General features: G+C 44.6%; 2 protein-coding genes across 3 annotated transcripts; both read left to right on the plus strand.

Annotated features, from left to right (window-relative positions):
• The first annotated feature begins 3,319 nt into the window (after positions 1 to 3,319).
• LOC311017355 (interleukin-17 receptor E) lies at positions 3,320 to 11,353 on the plus strand. The gene is made up of 17 exons (XM_084015616.1): positions 3,320 to 3,583; positions 3,672 to 3,702; positions 3,790 to 3,897; positions 4,001 to 4,077; positions 4,184 to 4,270; positions 4,555 to 4,657; positions 5,288 to 5,433; positions 5,510 to 5,578; positions 5,675 to 5,741; positions 6,590 to 6,774; positions 7,086 to 7,133; positions 7,225 to 7,270; positions 7,360 to 7,514; positions 7,594 to 7,662; positions 7,748 to 7,799; positions 8,168 to 8,275; positions 8,421 to 11,353. Exons 1-17 carry the CDS (start codon positions 3,491 to 3,493, stop codon positions 9,203 to 9,205), a joined length of 2,229 nt encoding a protein of 742 aa, XP_083871742.1. The 5' UTR covers positions 3,320 to 3,490; the 3' UTR covers positions 9,206 to 11,353.
• A 166-nt stretch (positions 11,354 to 11,519) lies between these two features.
• On the plus strand, positions 11,520 to 18,861 carry LOC311016895 (interleukin-17 receptor C). Of its 2 annotated transcripts, none has more exons than XM_084014894.1 (16): positions 11,520 to 11,813; positions 12,980 to 13,007; positions 13,095 to 13,229; positions 13,366 to 13,488; positions 13,584 to 13,699; positions 14,533 to 14,641; positions 15,324 to 15,365; positions 15,452 to 15,573; positions 15,671 to 15,733; positions 16,141 to 16,198; positions 16,294 to 16,523; positions 16,728 to 16,775; positions 16,875 to 16,926; positions 17,094 to 17,189; positions 17,282 to 17,320; positions 17,590 to 18,861. In XM_084014894.1, the coding sequence occupies exons 1-16, from the start codon at positions 11,679 to 11,681 to the stop codon at positions 18,384 to 18,386; spliced, it is 2,193 nt and encodes a 730-aa protein (XP_083871020.1). In that variant the 5' UTR covers positions 11,520 to 11,678; the 3' UTR covers positions 18,387 to 18,861. The 2 variants fall into 2 exon arrangements, with proteins under 2 accessions (XP_083871020.1, XP_083871021.1); XM_084014895.1 differs by having other exon boundaries at positions 17,532 to 18,141.
• Positions 18,862 to 18,987: the final 126 nt, after the last annotated feature.

The following is an 18,987-nucleotide window of genomic DNA, read 5'->3' on the forward strand; positions in this document are numbered from 1 at the left end:
AGATGCAGGGTTTCAGGTTTACTACACGATGACTACATTTTCTGCCCTTTTTAATTGCATTTCCCATAACTAGACATCATTTCTACATGAGCTTGTTGCACCTGCGTTGACATAATAATGTGAATTGTTTTTTTCTCTCCCTAAATCAGAGTGCTTTATGATCAATCAATCTTCCATATATGATAAAGATCCCCCGCCCAACTGGAACACCCACTCGCCGCAGAAAAATGTATGTCTACAGATGCGGCGTCCCTTTGAGCGGCGGCGCCTTGCTTCCTGCCAGCGCTCAACGTGAGTAGGAACTGATAAGCATCACGGTTGGCGGTTTTAACAGCACGCATACACACACACACACACACACACACACACAAGCTTTATGGTGGTTGTTTTTGTTGTTTTTGTTTTTCTGATAAAAGCCCTGTATTGGTACAATTTTAAGGTTACCCAAGAGGGCACTTTATTATCATGTTTTCTCCCTTTACAACATGCAACACATACAACAAACATGCTAAAGTACCACTGAGGGTACTTTATGCTGTTTTCTCCAATTAAAGGGCACCCTATAGGGTACTTTAGCATGTTTTCTCCCTTTTAGGTCACCATTGAGGGTACTTTATCATGTTTTCTTCACTCAAAGGGCACCCTACAGGTTACTTTAGCTTGTTTTCTCCACTCAAAGTGCACACTACAGGGCACTATATCATGTATTCTCCCTTTAAGGTCACCATTGAGGGTACTTTATCGTGTTTTCTCCAATTAAAGGGCACCCTACAGGGCACTTTATCATGTTTTCTCCCTTTAAGGTCACCATTGACTGTACTTTATCGGGTTTTCTCCAATTAAAGGGCACCCTACAGGGCACTATATCATATCTTTCACTATCTGTGAAAGACAAAAAGAGTCTAAGCAACATTGTGAAAGTTTGCTAAAAAATCAGTGGTTAAATGATCTCTGTTCCCTCTGGAAAACGTGGGTTGAATACTGTGCCAACCAAGTCATGTTATAAGTAATGAGTTTGTTGTCATGCAGTCAGGTGGGCGGTACCATGTGCCGATACTGAAAACTAACCGTGATGCCAACTCATTCATTCCCTCTGCTCTAAGACGTTAAATGAACACCAGAAGTGAATATAATACATAACCACAGCATTGGTTCTAGTTGCACACCGCTGTTCTGTTCCACCACTGGCAAGTGAAGTGTGTGTGTGTGTGTGTGTGTGTGTGTGTGTGTGTGTGTGTGTGTGTGTGTGTGTGTGTGTGTGTGTGTGTGTGTGTGTGTGTTTCAGTTCATATTCTGACCTCTTTCCACAGTAATTGTGACTGAAACTCAACTGATTCACATAAGCTGATAAAAACCCTCCAGGGTTGGTACGGGTGCTGGAAATCCTTGAAAACACTTGAGTTTTAGTGTGGTGTTTTCAAGGTTTGAAACGTGCTTGTGTGTGAGTGTGTGATGATTGGGTCATGTGTGGGATGCTATATGAGAGAGAGAGAGAGAGATCTGTATACAGGGTGATGTATGACTGCTACTTTTACTTATTTGTTTATTACTTTTTAACATTGTACACTCATGCACTTTTAGGGGTGGCTGTAAAACTGAATTGCCCCTCGGGGACTAAAAAAGGAATCTGAACTTTATCATGTGTTCTCCACTCAAAGGGCACCCTGTATGGTACTTTAGCATGTTTTCTCCACTCAAAGGGCACCCTGCAGGGTACTTTAGCATGTTTTCTCCACTCAAAGGGCACCCTACAAGAAATGTATCATGTTTTCTCCACTGGAAGTCCACCCTAGGGGGACCTGCAGTACATTTTCTCCATTTAAGGGCATCTCAGAGGGCACTTCACAATTTCCCCTTATAAGGTTTACTTCATCATGTTTTCTCTACCGAAGGGCAGATGTTTGTTTTCCCCCTGGTGGCATTGTGGAGGGAACTTAATCAAAACCACCCATCAAAGCACTTTATCGTGTTTTCTCCACTAGAAGGGCACCCTAGTACAGAGATTCCTAGGGGGTCCATAGAGTTACTGTAAGGGGGGTCCCTGAAATTATTTCTTTTTATTTCTTTTGTTCAAAAATACACATTAACATGAATACAATTTATAATAAGGTACATATAAATCTTCCTATTTATTAAACGTTATGTTGTGAAATTGTGACATAGAAATGCCGATTATAGAATTAAAATATGTTCTATAAATATACGAATCTCTCAACAATTATTATTTTAATGGTATTGTAAACATACATCATTACAACATACTTTTCATACATGGAACTATAGGCTGCACTACTTATTATCATTATTAAGTGAGAATAATTGTAGGAGCGGTAACCTTTGGAGCCATCATTTCCCGGTAAGGAGGTTCCTATGGGAGTACTTTCTGCCTGTCTGCCTGCCTGTCTGCCTGCCTGTCTGCCTGTCTGTCTGCCTGCCTGCCTGCCTGCCTGTCTGTCTGTCTGTCTGTCTGCCTGTCTGTCTGCCTGCCTGCCTGTCTGCCTGCCTGTCTGCCTGTCTGTCTGCCTGCCTGCCTGCCTGCCTGCCTGCCTGTCTGCCTGCCTGCCTGCCTGTCTGCCTGCCTGTCTGTCTGCCTGCCTGCCTGCCTGCCTGCCTGTCTGTCTGTCTGTCTGCCTGCCTGCCTGTCTGCCTGCCTGCCTGCCTGCCTGTCTGTCTGTCTGTCTGCCTGTCTGTCTGCCTGCCTGTCTGTCTGCCTGCCTGCCTGTCTGTCTGTCTGTCTGCCTGTCTGCCTGCCTGTCTGTCTGTCTGCCTGCCTGCCTGCCTGCCTGTCTGTCTGCCTGCCTGTCTGTCTGCCTGCCTGCCTGTCTGTCTGCCTGCCTGCCTGCCTGCCTGTCTGTCTGTCTGTCTGCCTGTCTGTCTGCCTGCCTGCCTGTCTGCCTGCCTGTCTGCCTGTCTGTCTGCCTGCCTGCCTGCCTGCCTGCCTGCCTGTCTGCCTGCCTGCCTGCCTGTCTGCCTGCCTGTCTGTCTGCCTGCCTGTCTGTCTGCCTGCCTGCCTGTCTGTCTGCCTGCCTGCCTGTCTGTCTGCCTGCCTGTCTGTCTGCCTGTCTGCCTGCCTGTCTGTCTGTCTGCCTGCCTGTCTGTCTGCCTGCCTGTCTGCCTGCCTGCCTGTCTGTCTGTCTGTCTGCCTGCCTGTCTGTCTGCCTGTCTGTCTGCCTGCCTGTCTGTCTGCCTGTCTGCCTGCCTGCCTGTCTGTCTGCCTGCCTGCCCGTCCGTCGGAGACTCTGAGGAGAGGCGGAGCCGCGCTTATTCATACACAATCTCGTTTTCAACAGACGCCCTCCAGGTTTTTAGTCATCTGGCGCTCGGGGACGCGCCGACAACCACCTGAGCACACTCTCCTGGATCTACGCAGACGCATGGCGCCGGTAATCCCAGCGGGGGGACCAGAACCAGAACCGTCGGGGACGCGCAATCCTGGCTTTTGAATTATGCGCAAGTGTCGCGTGTTTGACGTCGCGCGTGTTTTTTCTCGATGTGGAACGCGCATCCCGGAGGCGCGCTGGCGCTCGTCGTCGCCGTCGCCATGGTTTGTCCGCTGCTGCTGGAATGTACCACGACGTGTCGGGTGAGTCCAACTAAATTAACAACAACAACAACCACAGGACTGTACGAATGAATCCTGGGTAAAATTATTTCAACTTCTTCTTGTTTAGATGAAGCGAGATGAAAGTGGAAACCAAAATGGTGCGTGTGTTTTTTTTTTTAAGTGTCCCATAAACTAAAGACCACATCAGTGACGTCACACCAGCTGACCTCTACTTGTCCCCACAGGTCCGGCTCATGGAAGGTGTCCGGTGGAACTGACCTCGGTCCTGAACCAGAACTCGGGGGGGCTCTATTCCGAATGCGTCACCGTGCGCGTGTGGATGAAGGCCGACGGTAAAAAAAACAAAAAAACAAGTTCCTTTTATTTTTATTTTATTGGTCCTCGTGGCTCATTCCATCACCTCACCTGTCTGACCAATCACACTGCCCCTCCCAGACTTCTGCAAGACCCCGAAGATTGAGATCCTCACATCGTTTCTGGAGATCCTTCGTCCCTTCGTGAAAAAACATGAGGTGGCTTCACTTCTTTGCGTCTGCAGCAGCAAACACGTGTGAAACGTAATCACGAGCAATCCTTCATCTTCTTCTTCTTCTTCTTCTTCTTCTCTCTTTTTTCCAGTGTGGCAATAAGAAAAGGCCGGGCGAAAAGCGAGTCAAGTGTCCCGGTGATGTCACACAGCAGCATGGCAACGCCAGTTATGCTCTGGTAATACTACTACTACTAATAATAATAATGATAATAATAATAACGCACTTTTCCTTGTTAAAAAATCTCAAAGTGCTACAGAGTAAAACAAAAATAAAAAACAGAATACACAAAATAAAACATAATAACAGCACAAAAAAGTTTACAAAAATGCGTTTTTAGAAAGGAAGAGAGGTTTTCAGGCCCTTCTCAAAGGAGTCAAAGTTCTGTGGAGCCCTCAGGCTCGAACGTACGATTACGAAGAATCTGATGATGATGATGATGGTGTATTTTTACCTTCCTAGTACGAGCTGGTGCATGATTGTGTGGAGGCCGAAGCGAACGCCGTCGTCTCGGCGACCTACAGCACGACATCGATGAGCTGCAGCAGCAGTTACAGAGTACCAGGTAACATGTCGGACCTTTTTGGGCTTTCATTTCTCCATCAGAGAAACCCGACGCAGGAAATAGGAGAGTCAGCTGTGATTTATCTCATCTGTGAAAGGGCACTATATCGTGTTTTCTCCACTCAAAGGGCACTAAATCACGTTTTCTCCACTCAAAGCCACCCTACAGGGCACTATATCATGTTTTCTCCACCTACAGGGCACTTTATTTCATTTTCTTAATTTATGGGCACTCTAGAGGGCACTTAATCACAATTTTTCTGCTTTGAAGGGTTACTTCATCATGTTTTCTCTACCAGAAGGGCACATATCATGTTTGTTTCCTCGAGGACAGTGGAGGGAAATCATCAAAGCCACCCTGCAGGGCACCATCATAGTTTTTTTTTTTTTTAGAAGGGAACCCTTGATGGATGTTTTGAATTATGAGTCAGCTGTGATTTATCTCGTCTCAAATCAGAGATTGCAGAGTTGCTGCAAAAAATATCTTCCCTTGTTTCGTATCTCAGATCAAACTTTGTTTTGATGCTGTGAAACCAAAGCCATCTGCCCTTTTGTTACGTTTCTCCACTTCACCTCACGTTTCTCCCTGATTAGCAGTCAAGATTACATCCTGTTTTTCCCTCTGGTTTAGATCCCAAACCAGACTTCAGTCTGTCTGTGAACCAGTCCTCTAAATCCGTCTCCGTCGCCGTGGAGACCGGAGACAAAGTTCACGCCCGGTGGTGTTACCGGAAACACGGGATGTGGTGCAACGCGGCGAATTCCCCCCAAATCACGGTGAGACTCCTTTATCTGCAACATTAAAACACTAAAGAGAGAGAAGAGCTTTTATTTTGGTAATTTATTTTCTCAGATCGATCCGTCTGAGTCTCGGTCCGCTCTTCTTCACATCCCGTACCTGCTGCCCTGCGTGTGTGTGCAGGTACTTTCAGCTCTATAAATATATATATGTATATATACACATATAAAATGGTGATTCTGTATAATCTCTACTGATTGGTCCCGTCTGCTTCTACAGGTGTATTACGCTCGCCCGGATTCCCGGCGGCATGAAAAGTGCCCGTTTCTAAATGAGAGCATCGCAGGTGAGCGTCACTGATGATTCATGTCAACAGTCAGATTGGAAATATAAAAAATAAAAGAAATGTTTTGCCATTTGTAATCGGTGACTGTCTCATGAATCAGAAGAGCAGAGACGGGTATTCCCCCCCTTTCCTCTGTTGGGTCTCAGATCTGTCATTTTACTCTTTCATTTCTACTCTGTGGTATTTATTTTACTTTTTTAAATACGCTGCAGGTCGGCAGGTTTCCACGCGTCACCTGCGTCAGAGCCCTTTTTCATGAGTAACTTTTGCCTTTACAGGAAGTTCGGCTTCGGACAACAAAAAAAAAAACCATGTGTGGGGTTCAGTGAAAGAGCTCAGGTCTGACGTGAAAACACGTTTCCCCTTTAAGTTTAAGATTCCTGTTGGTTTGATCTGCCCACCTGCTTCGAACTATCACACACTACTTGGCACGCTGGTGCATGTAGGAGGTGTTTCCGTGGAACTATACTACCTCAGAGATGGAGATTGTGTTCGCTTTCCAAATGCAATCTTGCAGCACAAATATAAAGGAAAGGTTTGATATATTTTTGGGGGGGAAATAGGCGTATTTGAAGATATCTAGAAGAGTTAGAAAATGATCTTATATGTGCAGCCATAACAAAGCTCTGTCACTGTTCCTCTGCTTGGAGCAATCCTCCATTAAGACTTAAAATGATCAGAACTGATTTCATTTGATGCCTTCGGTTCATTTCTGAAGGACCTGGAATGTGGAAGTATTTGGAAATGTACCCTGTCTGTAGTATTCAGGGTTTTTTGTTTGTTTTTTTACCTCATCCCTTCTGATTAACCCTCAGTCAGGATTGTTGTCGTCCTCGTTGCCTCCACAGATGTGGGAGATGTTTGGCTCTCCTCCGAGGTCACGCTAAAGCGGAGGTCCAGTCTGGTGTGGAGATCCAAGTGTCCCGCCGGTGAGCTGCAGATCTCTGCCGCCCTCTGCTGGAGGCAACAGGAACACCTCTGCACACCCGCACTCAACTCCACGCTGATGGAGCAGGAAGACGGACTGGACCTGGTGAGTTTGACATTCTTTAGATAGGAAACAAAATACACACAGACAACCACAGCTGACCTCAGAAGTAATATTCTTAATATTCCTATTCTCTTAAGTTATGGATAAATATTTAAACTATAAAAAATATAAAAAAATAAATAATTGTATTTTAATAATAAAAATAAAATTAGGTTTAGCTTTGCTTTTGGCAAGTCCACGTCTGGATCAATACCGAAGTGACTTTGGATTTGGTGGATCTCTGAAATGGTGATCTATTCCTGATTGAGATGAATAAATCCTTCTCCTCCTTCTTCACGATGTCGCCTCCACAGGTTTATAACGTATCTGCCGTGGACACTCACCCTCAGATGTGTGTGCAGGTGAGAAACCATCAAATCTGCCTCAAGTCAAAACCCGTCGCCTGTATTTTCGTTGCAGATTCACACGTTTGTTTTCTTTTTTTATTTCCAGTTTTCTCTACGAGGCAGCCGTCATATCGAATGTCCCTTCGAGGCCGGTGAGTCAAACAGGATATTAAAAACTATATTTTTATTTCTCCTTTTGTAGCTGTGAAGAGTCTGATTGCGTCTCCTCCTCGTCCTTCAGATATGTCTTCATGGGAGGTGGACGTCAGGACCGGGAAGCTGACTGTGATTTTGGATCTGACCTCTTCTGCTCCTGCAAAGTTCTCAGCTCAGCTGTGTGTCCTGGATCAGCAGGGACGATGTGCAGCAGCGGGGCCGGTCCACACGGGGGCGACGGTGAGCACACGCGCGTTAATGAGGGAGGTTTAAAAAGATGATGTTCATGTGGGTGAACAGATTTGATGCTTTTTCACAGGGAGGGGAAACGAGTGAAACCAGGATCCATGTTCCTCTTGACTCTCTGGAGGAGAAGCCGTGTGTGCAGGTGAAGTGGAAGCTCGACAGGAAGTGTGTTTTTTTTTTTACCGTTTCACTCTTTTCACTATTTCAATCTGCTTTTTTTTTGGCAGGTGTGGCAATCAGATCCTGCTCTTCTTGGGAGAAGAATCCTGTGCCCGGACTGTGAGTCTTCTCTTTAAATTATTATAAATTAATTAAATATTAAATAAAAAAAATTACTTAAATAATTCATAAAATAATACAATATTTTAATAATAAATAATAATAAAAATAATTAGTAATTAATAATTAAATACATTAAATTATTAAAAATATATTGTCTCCATTGTAAAATGGAGAAAATGTCAAATACCTTAATACTAATAAAAAAGTTGAGTAAAAATGGAAATAAAATATTAATAAATAGGACAGGAAAGATCAAATAGATAATAAATAAATAGGATCTAATAAACAAATAAAAAACAGTCACTCAGAGTTGACCAAAAACTCCTCCAAAGTAAACCAACGCTTCACCCTTCATGTCTCTGCAGACACACACAGCCGGTGTGGAATGTACGGCGTGGCGGCGTTGGCGTTGGCGGTCGTCGTTGCGTTGCTGGCGGTTTTCATCCAACGTCTCAGCAGGAGCGTCGCCGCAGGTTGGTCTCCTGGTCTCATTTTAAAGCCACTTATCTCATTGCCTCAATGATTCATTTTAATTTGGTGCAACTTGAATTAAAAAAACAAATAGGCTTGAATGTGTTAACGACTCTTCCTCCTCCTCGTCTCGTCCCGGGTCTCCAGGCTGGCTCTGGATCCAGGATCCCGTGTTGCTGGTGTGCTCGTCGGAGCGGTCGGCCCACGTCTCCGCCGCCTGCGCGTTGGCCTCCGTCCTGCAGGGGGAGCTGGGCGCCAAAGTGCACATGGCTCTGTGGGCCCAGGGCTCAGGGACGGAGCAGGCCGGTTCCCGGGCCGGAGTGGCGGATCTGGGTCCGCTGCCCTGGCTCTACGGCCAGTGGGAGGCCGTGCGCCGAGCGAGAGGGAAGGTGCTGATCGCATGGAGCCCCGACGCCACAAGGACCTACGCGGCGTGGAGGGAGGCAAGGGCCGCCGTGGACGGGAAGGAGAGGAAAACGGATTTTAAAACCGAGCGTGAGACGATAAGAGTGGAGGTGGACGGGAAACTAGGAAAATGCAAAAAAGAGAAAAAAGGTTATATATTATGTGAGAATAAAGACTGGCACGCCCCGACGGAGCCCTCCACGGTGATCGCCCCGGTGTTCACGGCGGCTCTGGCCTGCCTGGACGCGGCGCTGCAGGAGGGCAAAGGTCAAGGAGTGGCCCTCGTCTACTTCCAGGGCCTCTGCCACAGCCGGGACATCCCGAAGGCCCTGAGGGGCCTCCCTCGGTACTGCTTATCGCAGGACTTCAGGGGTTTGATGGAGGAGCTGGGAGCGATGAGGAGGCGCACGGACACGGGGAGGTTCCGGTGGCACTGTTGGCCCAGACTCCTCTCTAAAGTCCTGTCCGTACGGCTGGCACAGCAGCTCGCCCGCCGGCTGCAGACGCTGCTGCCGCCGAAGAGCTGAGACTCTGAGCCGAGACTCTGAGCCGGATCACGTTGCCGCCGGCGACGCCAGGAGGAGCAGGGCCAGAAACTTTAAACTCAAGTTTCACGTTGGGCTGGAAACAAGATACGTGTATATATAATAACTGGTTTTTGCAAATACAGAGCGTGTGAGCGCTCCGGCTGCTGTAAAGACTGTGTTTGTTTTGCTCTCGTTAACACCTGCCATGTCTGCTGTATGGAAATATGCCAAACCGCTACGCAAATCTGTTTGCAAATCATCACCGCTCTCTTTATGAGCGTGTTTGAAAAGTGGCTGCAGGATAGAGGAACTGGCACATTTGCTGAGGAATGATTTTTTTTTAAAAGGTGTGTTCAAGTGCAACAGGAGGAAAGATTAATTGAAAATGTGGTTCATGTGCTACTAGTGTAGGAGTTATTTAATGTACACACATAATACCTCCTTAAAAGACAAAGAATATAAATGTTATTATCCAGCAAACATTTTGTTCTGGTTTTAAGAGTATTTTATATGGAAGATAATAAAAAATGCTTTTAATATATATGACAAAAACAATGACTGAGGCACTTTTTTCCAGCGTTCAGAGAGACAGATTACGGCCACAATGCTTCCAGTGTTGTCACGGCAACAGACCTGCTTGACAGCATTACTACGAGTCAATGGGCAAGCATTCACTCTGGAATCTTCTCTTACTGTCAAAACAAAACGTCAAGTTCATCTCATGTCTGAACAAAGACTTCTGGTGTCCCTGAGCAAGACACCTCACCCTAATTGCTCCTGACGAGCTGGCTGTCGCCCTGCGTGGTTGACTCCGCCGTCGGTGTGTGAATGTGTGTGTGAATGGGTGAATGTCAGTCATTCCTGTAAAGAGCTTTGGAGAAAAGCGCTATATAAATGAGGCCATTTACCATTTACCATTTTTATTACGACGTACATTTAAGGTGTAAATCACACAAAACGAAACTATTTTCCAGTATATACTGTATATATATATATATATATATAAATGTTGGATCTCTTGTGTGCTGCTCAGTTTGATCACATGGGACCATAACAGCTCGCACTGAAGACACACAGCAGGAAGGACTAAGCGAGATTACATAGTATAATCTGTCGATGATGTCAGTGGACTTAAATGACCTGCTCACTTGGCTGAAGGTTAATAATTAAACGTCGGCACTCCAACTGAAAAACACTCAGACAACGGCTTCTATTCATCGCCGCATGCAAAGCTGGCTCCGAGTTAATGGGGCAACCTTGTAACCAAAAGGTTAATAAATTCCTGCAACGGGCAACAAAATAAATTGAGGCTCTGCCCATTAATTTCTCACTGTTAGAGTTATGATTAGATCATTTACAGACAGTTAATTATTAAAGGAAGTACATAAAACACGTGGAATCAGAGGAGTGGGCTACATGACACCATTTATGTGAAGCTGCTAACGAAGTTACAGCTAAGTTTTAAAGTCATCTTAGTAGCTAACTAGCATTGGTAGTGTGGTTACAAGTTGTAACTTACAACCTGTCAATCAGCAGGTAAGCCCCGCCCCCTCAAGCATCCCCTGCTTTCTGGTCTGTTGGACTCTAAATGGACCATAATGTACTAAATGAACATCATACTGGATTGAAAAACTCATGTTTACAATGTTTACTGAGATAATACATCAAGAGAGAAGTAGGACCATTTTCTCGTAGACTTCTATACAACCAGAGAGGAGTCGCCCCCTGGTGGTCAGCAGAGAGGATGCAGCTTTTAGGTACTTCAGCTTTGGCTTTACTTTTCAGAACCAGAAGTACATATCTTTGTATTGTCTTTAATGGAAGTGACCTTACTCTTTTGGGGAAAAAAATGTGGTTTTATTTTAAAGCCTTTAACAAATTCTTCTATACAATCAGAGAGGAGTTGCCCCCTGGTGGCCAGCAGAGAGGATGCAGCTTTAAGGCACTTTAGTATTGGCTTCACTATTCAGAACTGCCGGATGCAGCCTGGACCCAAAGGAGCCAGATGGTCATGTATTACAAAGTAGTAACGTCTTTGTAACATACTTTGTAAGTGACTAAAATCAAAAATCAAAAGCATGCCACAGTCAGTGATTGATATACATTGCACAACTCTTTTGTACTATAACAACTAACTGAGCCTGGAAAATAAACTCCAGTCATCATTGGAAGTTTGGACTCATTTTTACAATAACATCATATTTTTTCCATAATTCCGCTGAATGACGACTAACCAGGCGTTGTGCACACGTCGACTCACAGGTTCCCATTCGTCCCAGCGACACGCCCCTAGCTGTCAATCATCGGGCTTGTTACTGGTATCTCCGCGGGAGCCTCACCTGTCACGCGCTGCAGCGAAGTGGGCTCTACTTTCACGTTCCGCATGGAGGGCGTGTAGCCGCAGAGGGGGGCAGGCAGGCAGACGGACAGACAGACAGACGCACGCGCGCCCGCCCCTGGAGAGACTCCCCAAATGGCTCGGACGCTCCTCCGGCGCCCACGCGCGTCTCTCCCGTCGCTCCTGCTGCTGCTGCGCGTGGCGCTCCTCGTGTCCGCGAGGACGCTGGACGTGATCGACCGGGACGCACCTGAACTCACCTGCAGCGAGGTAACCAGTCAAGTCACGTGGTGTTGTTAAAACCACTTTTATTACATTCCGGATGCGTTTGCATGACGCGTAAAAAACAACAACAAAAAGAAACCTGTAGGTTTCTTGTGATCTCATATGATCTCGTGTGATCTTTGATGTCTCGACCTCTCGGCCCCTTTTATCTTCTGCGTTATCAAAGAATGTTCAACCGAGATTAAAGTCGCCGACACTTTCTTTCTTCTTTCCTTTTAATCCCTTTAATCTTTCTGCAGGAGTCACCACCAGGATACGCGTCTTATCCGAGCTCCTAAAAGCAGGATCTGATGTTTACTCTAGATTACGGGTGTACTTGGTTGTTTATGGATTATGTCAGTTTGAAAAAAACCTTATTATAATACATCGGCCTTATTATTGGTAATTTTTTATTATTTAGACGACATAATTAAAGGAACCCTTAATAATACAAGACAGCAGTGTCAGTTAAAGTTACATTATAAATATTACTTGGATTTTGTTAATTTAAAAAGATTGTTTAACATTGTTTAACATTGTTTTACAAATGCAGCCACTTGTATATGCAGAATAAAGGCGAGTTAGGAGAGACTAGACATAGAGAGAGAGAGCCGCCAGAGTTTAGAGGCCATTACTTATTTACTATTCTGCCTGACACCTTACTCCACCGCTCAGTTTCCAAACAGGGCTGGTGGTTGTAGCCGGTTCTTTCTTTCAGGGACGTAAATCAGAAAGTATCCAATATACCAAGTATGAAGTAGAAGTATGAAACAGAAGTAACATCGCATGAAAAGCGAAAGAAAACCAAACAGAAAAGGGGGATTCATACAAAGGTCATACATGGTAAAATCAATCCAATCCTCTGCAAGACCATTAAAACACAAAAAAGGGGGCAAAACCATGAAATGAAGGAGTCCATTTCAGAACGGTAAGAAATTCTATATATCGCCATAAATCTTTCTCGATATTTTGCTAGAATGTATTTTTTTAAGTTAAGTTAAATAATTGTTCACTCTGCAGATCTCGAGGACTGGTTTGGCGTTCTTGGGGCGGGGCTTTGAAGATGCCTGAAATAAAGGGGGCGGGACTTATCCGGTTCGGCGATGCGTTCAAAGTTGTGTTTTTTCCCCCCAAATGACCTTCTCTGACTTGTGCTTTTCTTTTCTCTTCAGGGTTTGACCGACTGCCACGTGAGCTCAGGTAGGAACGCGATCAAGTACACGATCAAGTGATGATGACGATGACCTCACAATTTCTCTGATGCAGGAACGCTCTTTCTCTCCGCAGCCTCGCCGTACGCCGCCGCTCTGCCTGACCCTGGCGACACGGTCGGGGTCACGCGCGTGCAGCTAGCCGCCGTCCTGCGCTGTTCAGCCCAAAGAGACTGTGAAGCTTCCCTTCAAGTAATTATCGCCTTCCAAGGTATATACGTCACTCTTCTGACATTTCCTCATTGTTTTCTAAACGCTTTTGTTTGTGGTTGCTGTGCTATTGTTGAGCAATCTCTTGAACAACCTGTTTCCTGCGTTCTGATCACCTCTGATTTGTATATTTACAGACGTGAGTAATGCGAGGCGGGTGTCCGAGGAGTCCGGCGAACGCAGCGATGAAGAGGAGTTGATCGGTACGAATGAAGAAGCGGCGGAGGGAAGCGGTCGCTTTGTGCTGCCGGAGGCGAGCGGTAAACTCAACTCACAGCTCACATAGTGTATTATATTATATAGACTTCCCTCTTTCTAATGATGATCCTCCTCCTCTCTGTTCTCCGTGTTATAGATTTGGTGAAAGTGTGCATCAGTTCGCCCGGCTCCATCGGAAGATGCAAGACGCTCCAGTTTACACGAAGCTACTTCGGTTCGGACGGAGCTTCTTCCCAACCGTCTACACATGAGGTAGCCAATAGTGAGCTGCTTTCTTTGTTGCTACGGTAACCTAGAACGGACAAAACTCCAACTTTGTTACTACGGTAACCTAGATCGGACAAAACTCCAACTTTGTTGCTACGGTAACCCAGAACGGACAAAACTCCCACTTTGTTGCTACGGTAACCTAGAACGGACAAAACTCCAACTTTGTTACTACGGTAACCTAGATCGGACAAAACTCCAACTTTGTTGCTACGGTAACCCAAGCGAACAAAACTCCCACTTTGTTGCTACGGTAACCTCACCTCCAAACGCCACTGAATCCACCACACTGCACCTTCAAATACAGTGTTGCGGTGCTTTTCTCCGTTCCAACTTTAAGTTACATTTATTTGACAGATAGTGACTTATTTTACAATTGTATTATTGTCCATAAAACATATGATAATCTTTTAAAATTGGCCTACTGGTTCCCAACAATTCAAAGGAAGAATAAAAAAGAATACAGATTTGTGTATCGTAATTGTTCTTTCTTCTTTCCTCTCCGTTGAGTCATTTCACGACCTCTCAGATTTATCTTGGGACTAGGTTGCCATGGGAACCGCTCACACTGTATCTAAAATAAACAAACTCTCCACTTTGAGTGGCTACAAGAGTAAATACTGCGCTAAGAATACTTCTGTTCTTCTCTGTCGGATGAAGGTTGGATGAGTATTTCTACACCGTTGTATTGGTACTTGTACTTCAGTAACGGATCTGAGTACTTCTTTGGAAACTTTGAGCACATTAATGAGGAGTACAGGATGGCGAGAGCAGTAGTGATTGAAATACTTGAAGTTTCTGTTTCCCTACAAACGCAGCTGCTGCTGACGGAGGAAACGGCCTTCGGGGTCCCCGTGGTGGTCCACGTCTACGCACATTCAAAGAGATCGCACGTTCGAAACATCACGATGCCGTCTTTGGAAGAAGGTGAGGGGTCAAGGGTTGTCATGCGGAGTGTTGTTCTGCAAGAGAAAGGCGTGACTTTGACATTGCAGCTGCAGCTCGTAGTTAGTTAGCTAGCCAGCTAGATGATTCCACCATGCTCTCATGCTACGCTAGCTACAGGTAAAAATGTGTGTGGAGGAAACATTAACTTGTCAAATTCATACTCATTTAGCGGCTGTTTACTCGCTAATTCCATATTTTCCTTTGAATTTAAATCATGTCACCAAAAAAACACTGAATGCTCTGTATTATTCCTGCTACTTTTATGTAATTAATGAGAATATTGAAAACTTTCCATGATACATTTCCTAGCAGATCCCCCCAAATGTTTTCCATATATTAATATATTAATTCTTTATGTTTTTATAATAATAAAAAATAATGACTTGACATCACTGCGCATAATTAAAAAAATTATAATAATAATAAATAAAGAATTATATGATGAATTAATGCAAAAGATTATTTATAAAACATTTTTATTTCATGTTATGCTAAATGGAAAAAAAAAAGCCCAAATAATTTCTTTGATCGAGTTTTAAATGCCACAATTGGAAACAGCTGTTATGAAGGAAGGGGGCGGGACTTGATGTGGGTCTTACAGACTGGTTGTTGGTAATGAAGACTTTCTAATGTAACTAAACATGGACATCTCTTCTTTCAGTTTGCTCCATGAACCTGGAGGTTACCGTAAAGAAATGTGATGGTAAGGTTATAAAGTTGTTGTTTATAGACTTTATTAAGATTTATTGTTGCATGGTGATGATGATCTCATGACGGGCGGTGTCTCAGCTCCCAGACTCCGAGCCGTCACGGACCGGGAGAGGAACCTGGTTCTCCTCCGACTGGAGAACGCAGACGAGGATCTGGTGTGTCAGGTGGTCTGGGGTGAAACTGGAGAGGTTCTCGTGTGGGTCAGTCGATGCTGAACTTTTCATATCGATTAGCCAAAAATGTATATTGTATGTACGTTTGTAACTCTTTAACTTTTTTTTTTTAAACCTTTTTCAGCCCAAAGGCAAGAGAGAAATGGTTCTCCCCTCGTACTTTATTGCACCTTGCATGTGCGTCCAGGTAGCCGTCATTTTACATTACATTATAATATATTGTATTATATTATATTTTATTACATTATATTATATTATCTTATATTATATTATATTACATTACATTATATTATGTTACATTACATTATATTATATTATATTTGATTACATTATATGATATTATGTTACATTTCATTATATTGTATTATATTACATTACTTCCAATAAGTGCATTCAACCATTAGAATAGTAACATAGAATAACTTAGAATTAAGTTATAAATAAGCCAAACTACAGAGTGCTACATATAAGTGCAGGATGTAAGTGCAATCATTTTTTAAATTTGTTTTATTAAATTAATGAATTTAATTGTAACTGACAAGAAAAAGTGACCTAAAGTTTTTTTATTTATTATTTGGGATTGTGTTTTTCCAGGTGTGGTGCAAAGGAAAGGCACTTCGAGGTGAATTCTGCCCTTTTAAAAACCAACAAGGTAAAATCAGATCCCCCGTCCGAAAGCGACACAAAGATACATTCACACGCTGAAAGATTTCACAGCTTTTGATGTTTCCTATATTTCTCCTTCAGATGACGTGGAAATAATGCAGCACAACGTGCACGTGTCTCTGGAGGAGTTCCAGTTGACCGACAGCAGTGGCACGGGGTTGAGCTGGAACGTGACCGCCCCCTGCAGGCTGGAGGCAGAGGTGAGGCTGTGCAAGAAGGAGCTGTTGGGAGGCCGGTGTGAGGCGGTGACGGGCTCTGGGCAGCGGCTGCACGGCCACGCCGGCTGGAGGGTGACACGCAGTGGATTCTGGGTAAAAAAAAGTAGATTTTACTGGCTTTACTTTTACTTCTGATACTTGCATACTTTTACTCGAGTATGTTGAATGCACGACTGGTTGAGTATTTTTATATTGTGGTATTACTTTTCCTCAAGATTTATTATTATTTACTAATTTGCATAATTGGTGTGTGTATAATGATGTTTTTTGTTTATTCATTCATTTCTTACTTTTCAGAAAACAGGAGAGTTCAACGTGTCGTCACATCCTATGCTTTGTGTTCAGGTGATATTATTTTGATGTATTAAATATAATCCTATAAATACAATAAGCCCTGCCACGTGTATTTGGCTAACCTTAACTCTTTAACTCTTATTTTTTTAGATAAAGATTCATGGGATGGAGTCATACTTAGAGCCCCAGTGTCCATTTGCAAGTAAGACTATTATAGTCCATTCCCAGATTAAGTGTGTTTGAGCTGTCTCTGTGTTGAAAGCCATTTAAAAGAAATATAAACCTTTAACACAATCACACACCAGCACTCTTAGCAGAGTCATGCTTTTTTTCAAATTACTTGCATTCTTAATAATTCATGTTTTTCAGCCTCTCGGTGGAAATGGAGGCTGCCGCTCCTCATCGGGCTGCTGTTGATGTGTTTGGCCGTGCTGGGAGCTTATCTTATACAAGGGGTCATCAAAGGTCAGTTTTTTTATGACAAGATCTGATGAGCTGCAGGTCGTTAAATATTAATAGCAGGATACGTGAATGTGTTACTTCTGTTTTCCTTCAAGGCTACATGTGGAGATGGCTGAAAGAAGATGATGTTAAAGGTAAGAGAAAAGGGAAACGCTACAAATGTATAATAATTATAATAATAATAATAATTGAACAGAGTAAAAAAATAAATAAAAATGTAAATAAGTTAAAAACATTCAAATGAATAAATTAATATATATATAAATTAATAAAATAATAATAATAATAAATTAAAAATGAATAGTTCATCTATGGTCACAAAACACATGTCTCCTTTTCATTCAGTGGAGTCAAATCCAGATCAGCAGGTTAGGTCCTCCTACAAGGTCTACATCTGTTTCAGGTGCTGTGGGTGGGGGTCACGTGGTCCTGCTGTACCTCCCCGACGACGACCAGGTCTTGCCGACGCTGGTGAACCACCTGGGCTCATCTCTGCGAGAGCTGGGTTTCAGCGTGTCCCTGGACCTGTGGAGCCAGGCCGAGCTCGCCGTTCTGGGCCCCGTGCCTTGGCTCCACTCCAGGCTGAACCGACTGCAAAGGCAAGGGGGGAAAGTGGTCCTGGTCCTGACCCCGTCCACCTGGATGAGGGCCGAGGAATGGGGGTCTCGGAGCTGGGAGGGAGACGTTGGGGAGGCGGGAAGGAGCCACGCCGCCTGTGTGGACGTCTTCACGGCTTCGCTGAGCTGCATCCTCGCAGACTACCTGCAGGGCCGCGCCGGCGAGCGCTTCATGCTGGTGCAGTTTGAATCCCTTCCACCGGAGCCCCCCGGTGGTTTCCGGCCACTGCCGGAGCTTTTCCGAGGCCTCCACGTCTACAGCCTTCCCTCCCAGAGCCTCGGCTTCCTGACGGAGCTGGCCGGGGCGCGGCACACGGCCACCGGGTCGGCCAGGCGGAAAAGAGCGGGGGGGCTCAGGATGGCGTCCCGGGCTCTGGCACGGGGGCTGGCGGGGTTCAACACGGGGAACGCGACGGTGTTACGCCTGGCAGGCGCGGCCCAGGGTTGTGTCAGTGTGGGGGCGGAGGACTCCGGGGAGATGGTGCCCCTGCAGCCCGGTCTCGTCACACCCCCCTCCAGCTCCGAGTCGAGCCCCAAGGTCAGGGATGTGGGATGTTCAGACGCCCGGCTGTGCATCGACTGATATAAACTTCTGGGATCTACATTAAAAGTGTGCTACGTGTCAGTGGTAACTCACAGTCACAGTTTACTTTCATTATGTTTTACACTAAAACAGCTTTACCGATACTGTTACTGTTACATGGGAAAGTTATCGAATATCGATATTTTTTCAAGGTATTGTAAGTTAGAAATGTCAGCGTTGCGACAACATGTTACTGTAAATGTGTGAGACATTGAAGTTGTGTTTTATAATTGCGATATTGTGAATATCTTGTAACTTGTTTTACAGCACGAAGATGTCACTATGAAGATGTTCTGTGGTCGGTTTATCGGGTATTTCTGGTATTTAACTGTAAAGGCTAACAGCGTAACGCTCTGATGTAGAATATTGATATTGTTTCTCTTTATTCGTGAGTGTATTCGATTGCTTTGTCCACGTGTGTCTGTTTTATACTGCGTTTCGTTTACAGTGCATTGAATAAAGAATCTGTATGAGTCATGCATTCTTATTCATTAAGTTTATTCAATAAATTTATCTCTGAAAACACAAGAGATGTCAGTGGGCGTGCATTGTGGGAGTTGTTGTCTTCCATCCACATGCGCTGTCTGCCTTTTCTCGGTCA

The sequence above is a fragment of the Eutrigla gurnardus genome, assembly GCF_963514095.1.
Source record: "Eutrigla gurnardus genome assembly, chromosome: 8".
Taxonomy (NCBI): Eukaryota; Metazoa; Chordata; class Actinopteri; order Perciformes; family Triglidae; genus Eutrigla; species Eutrigla gurnardus.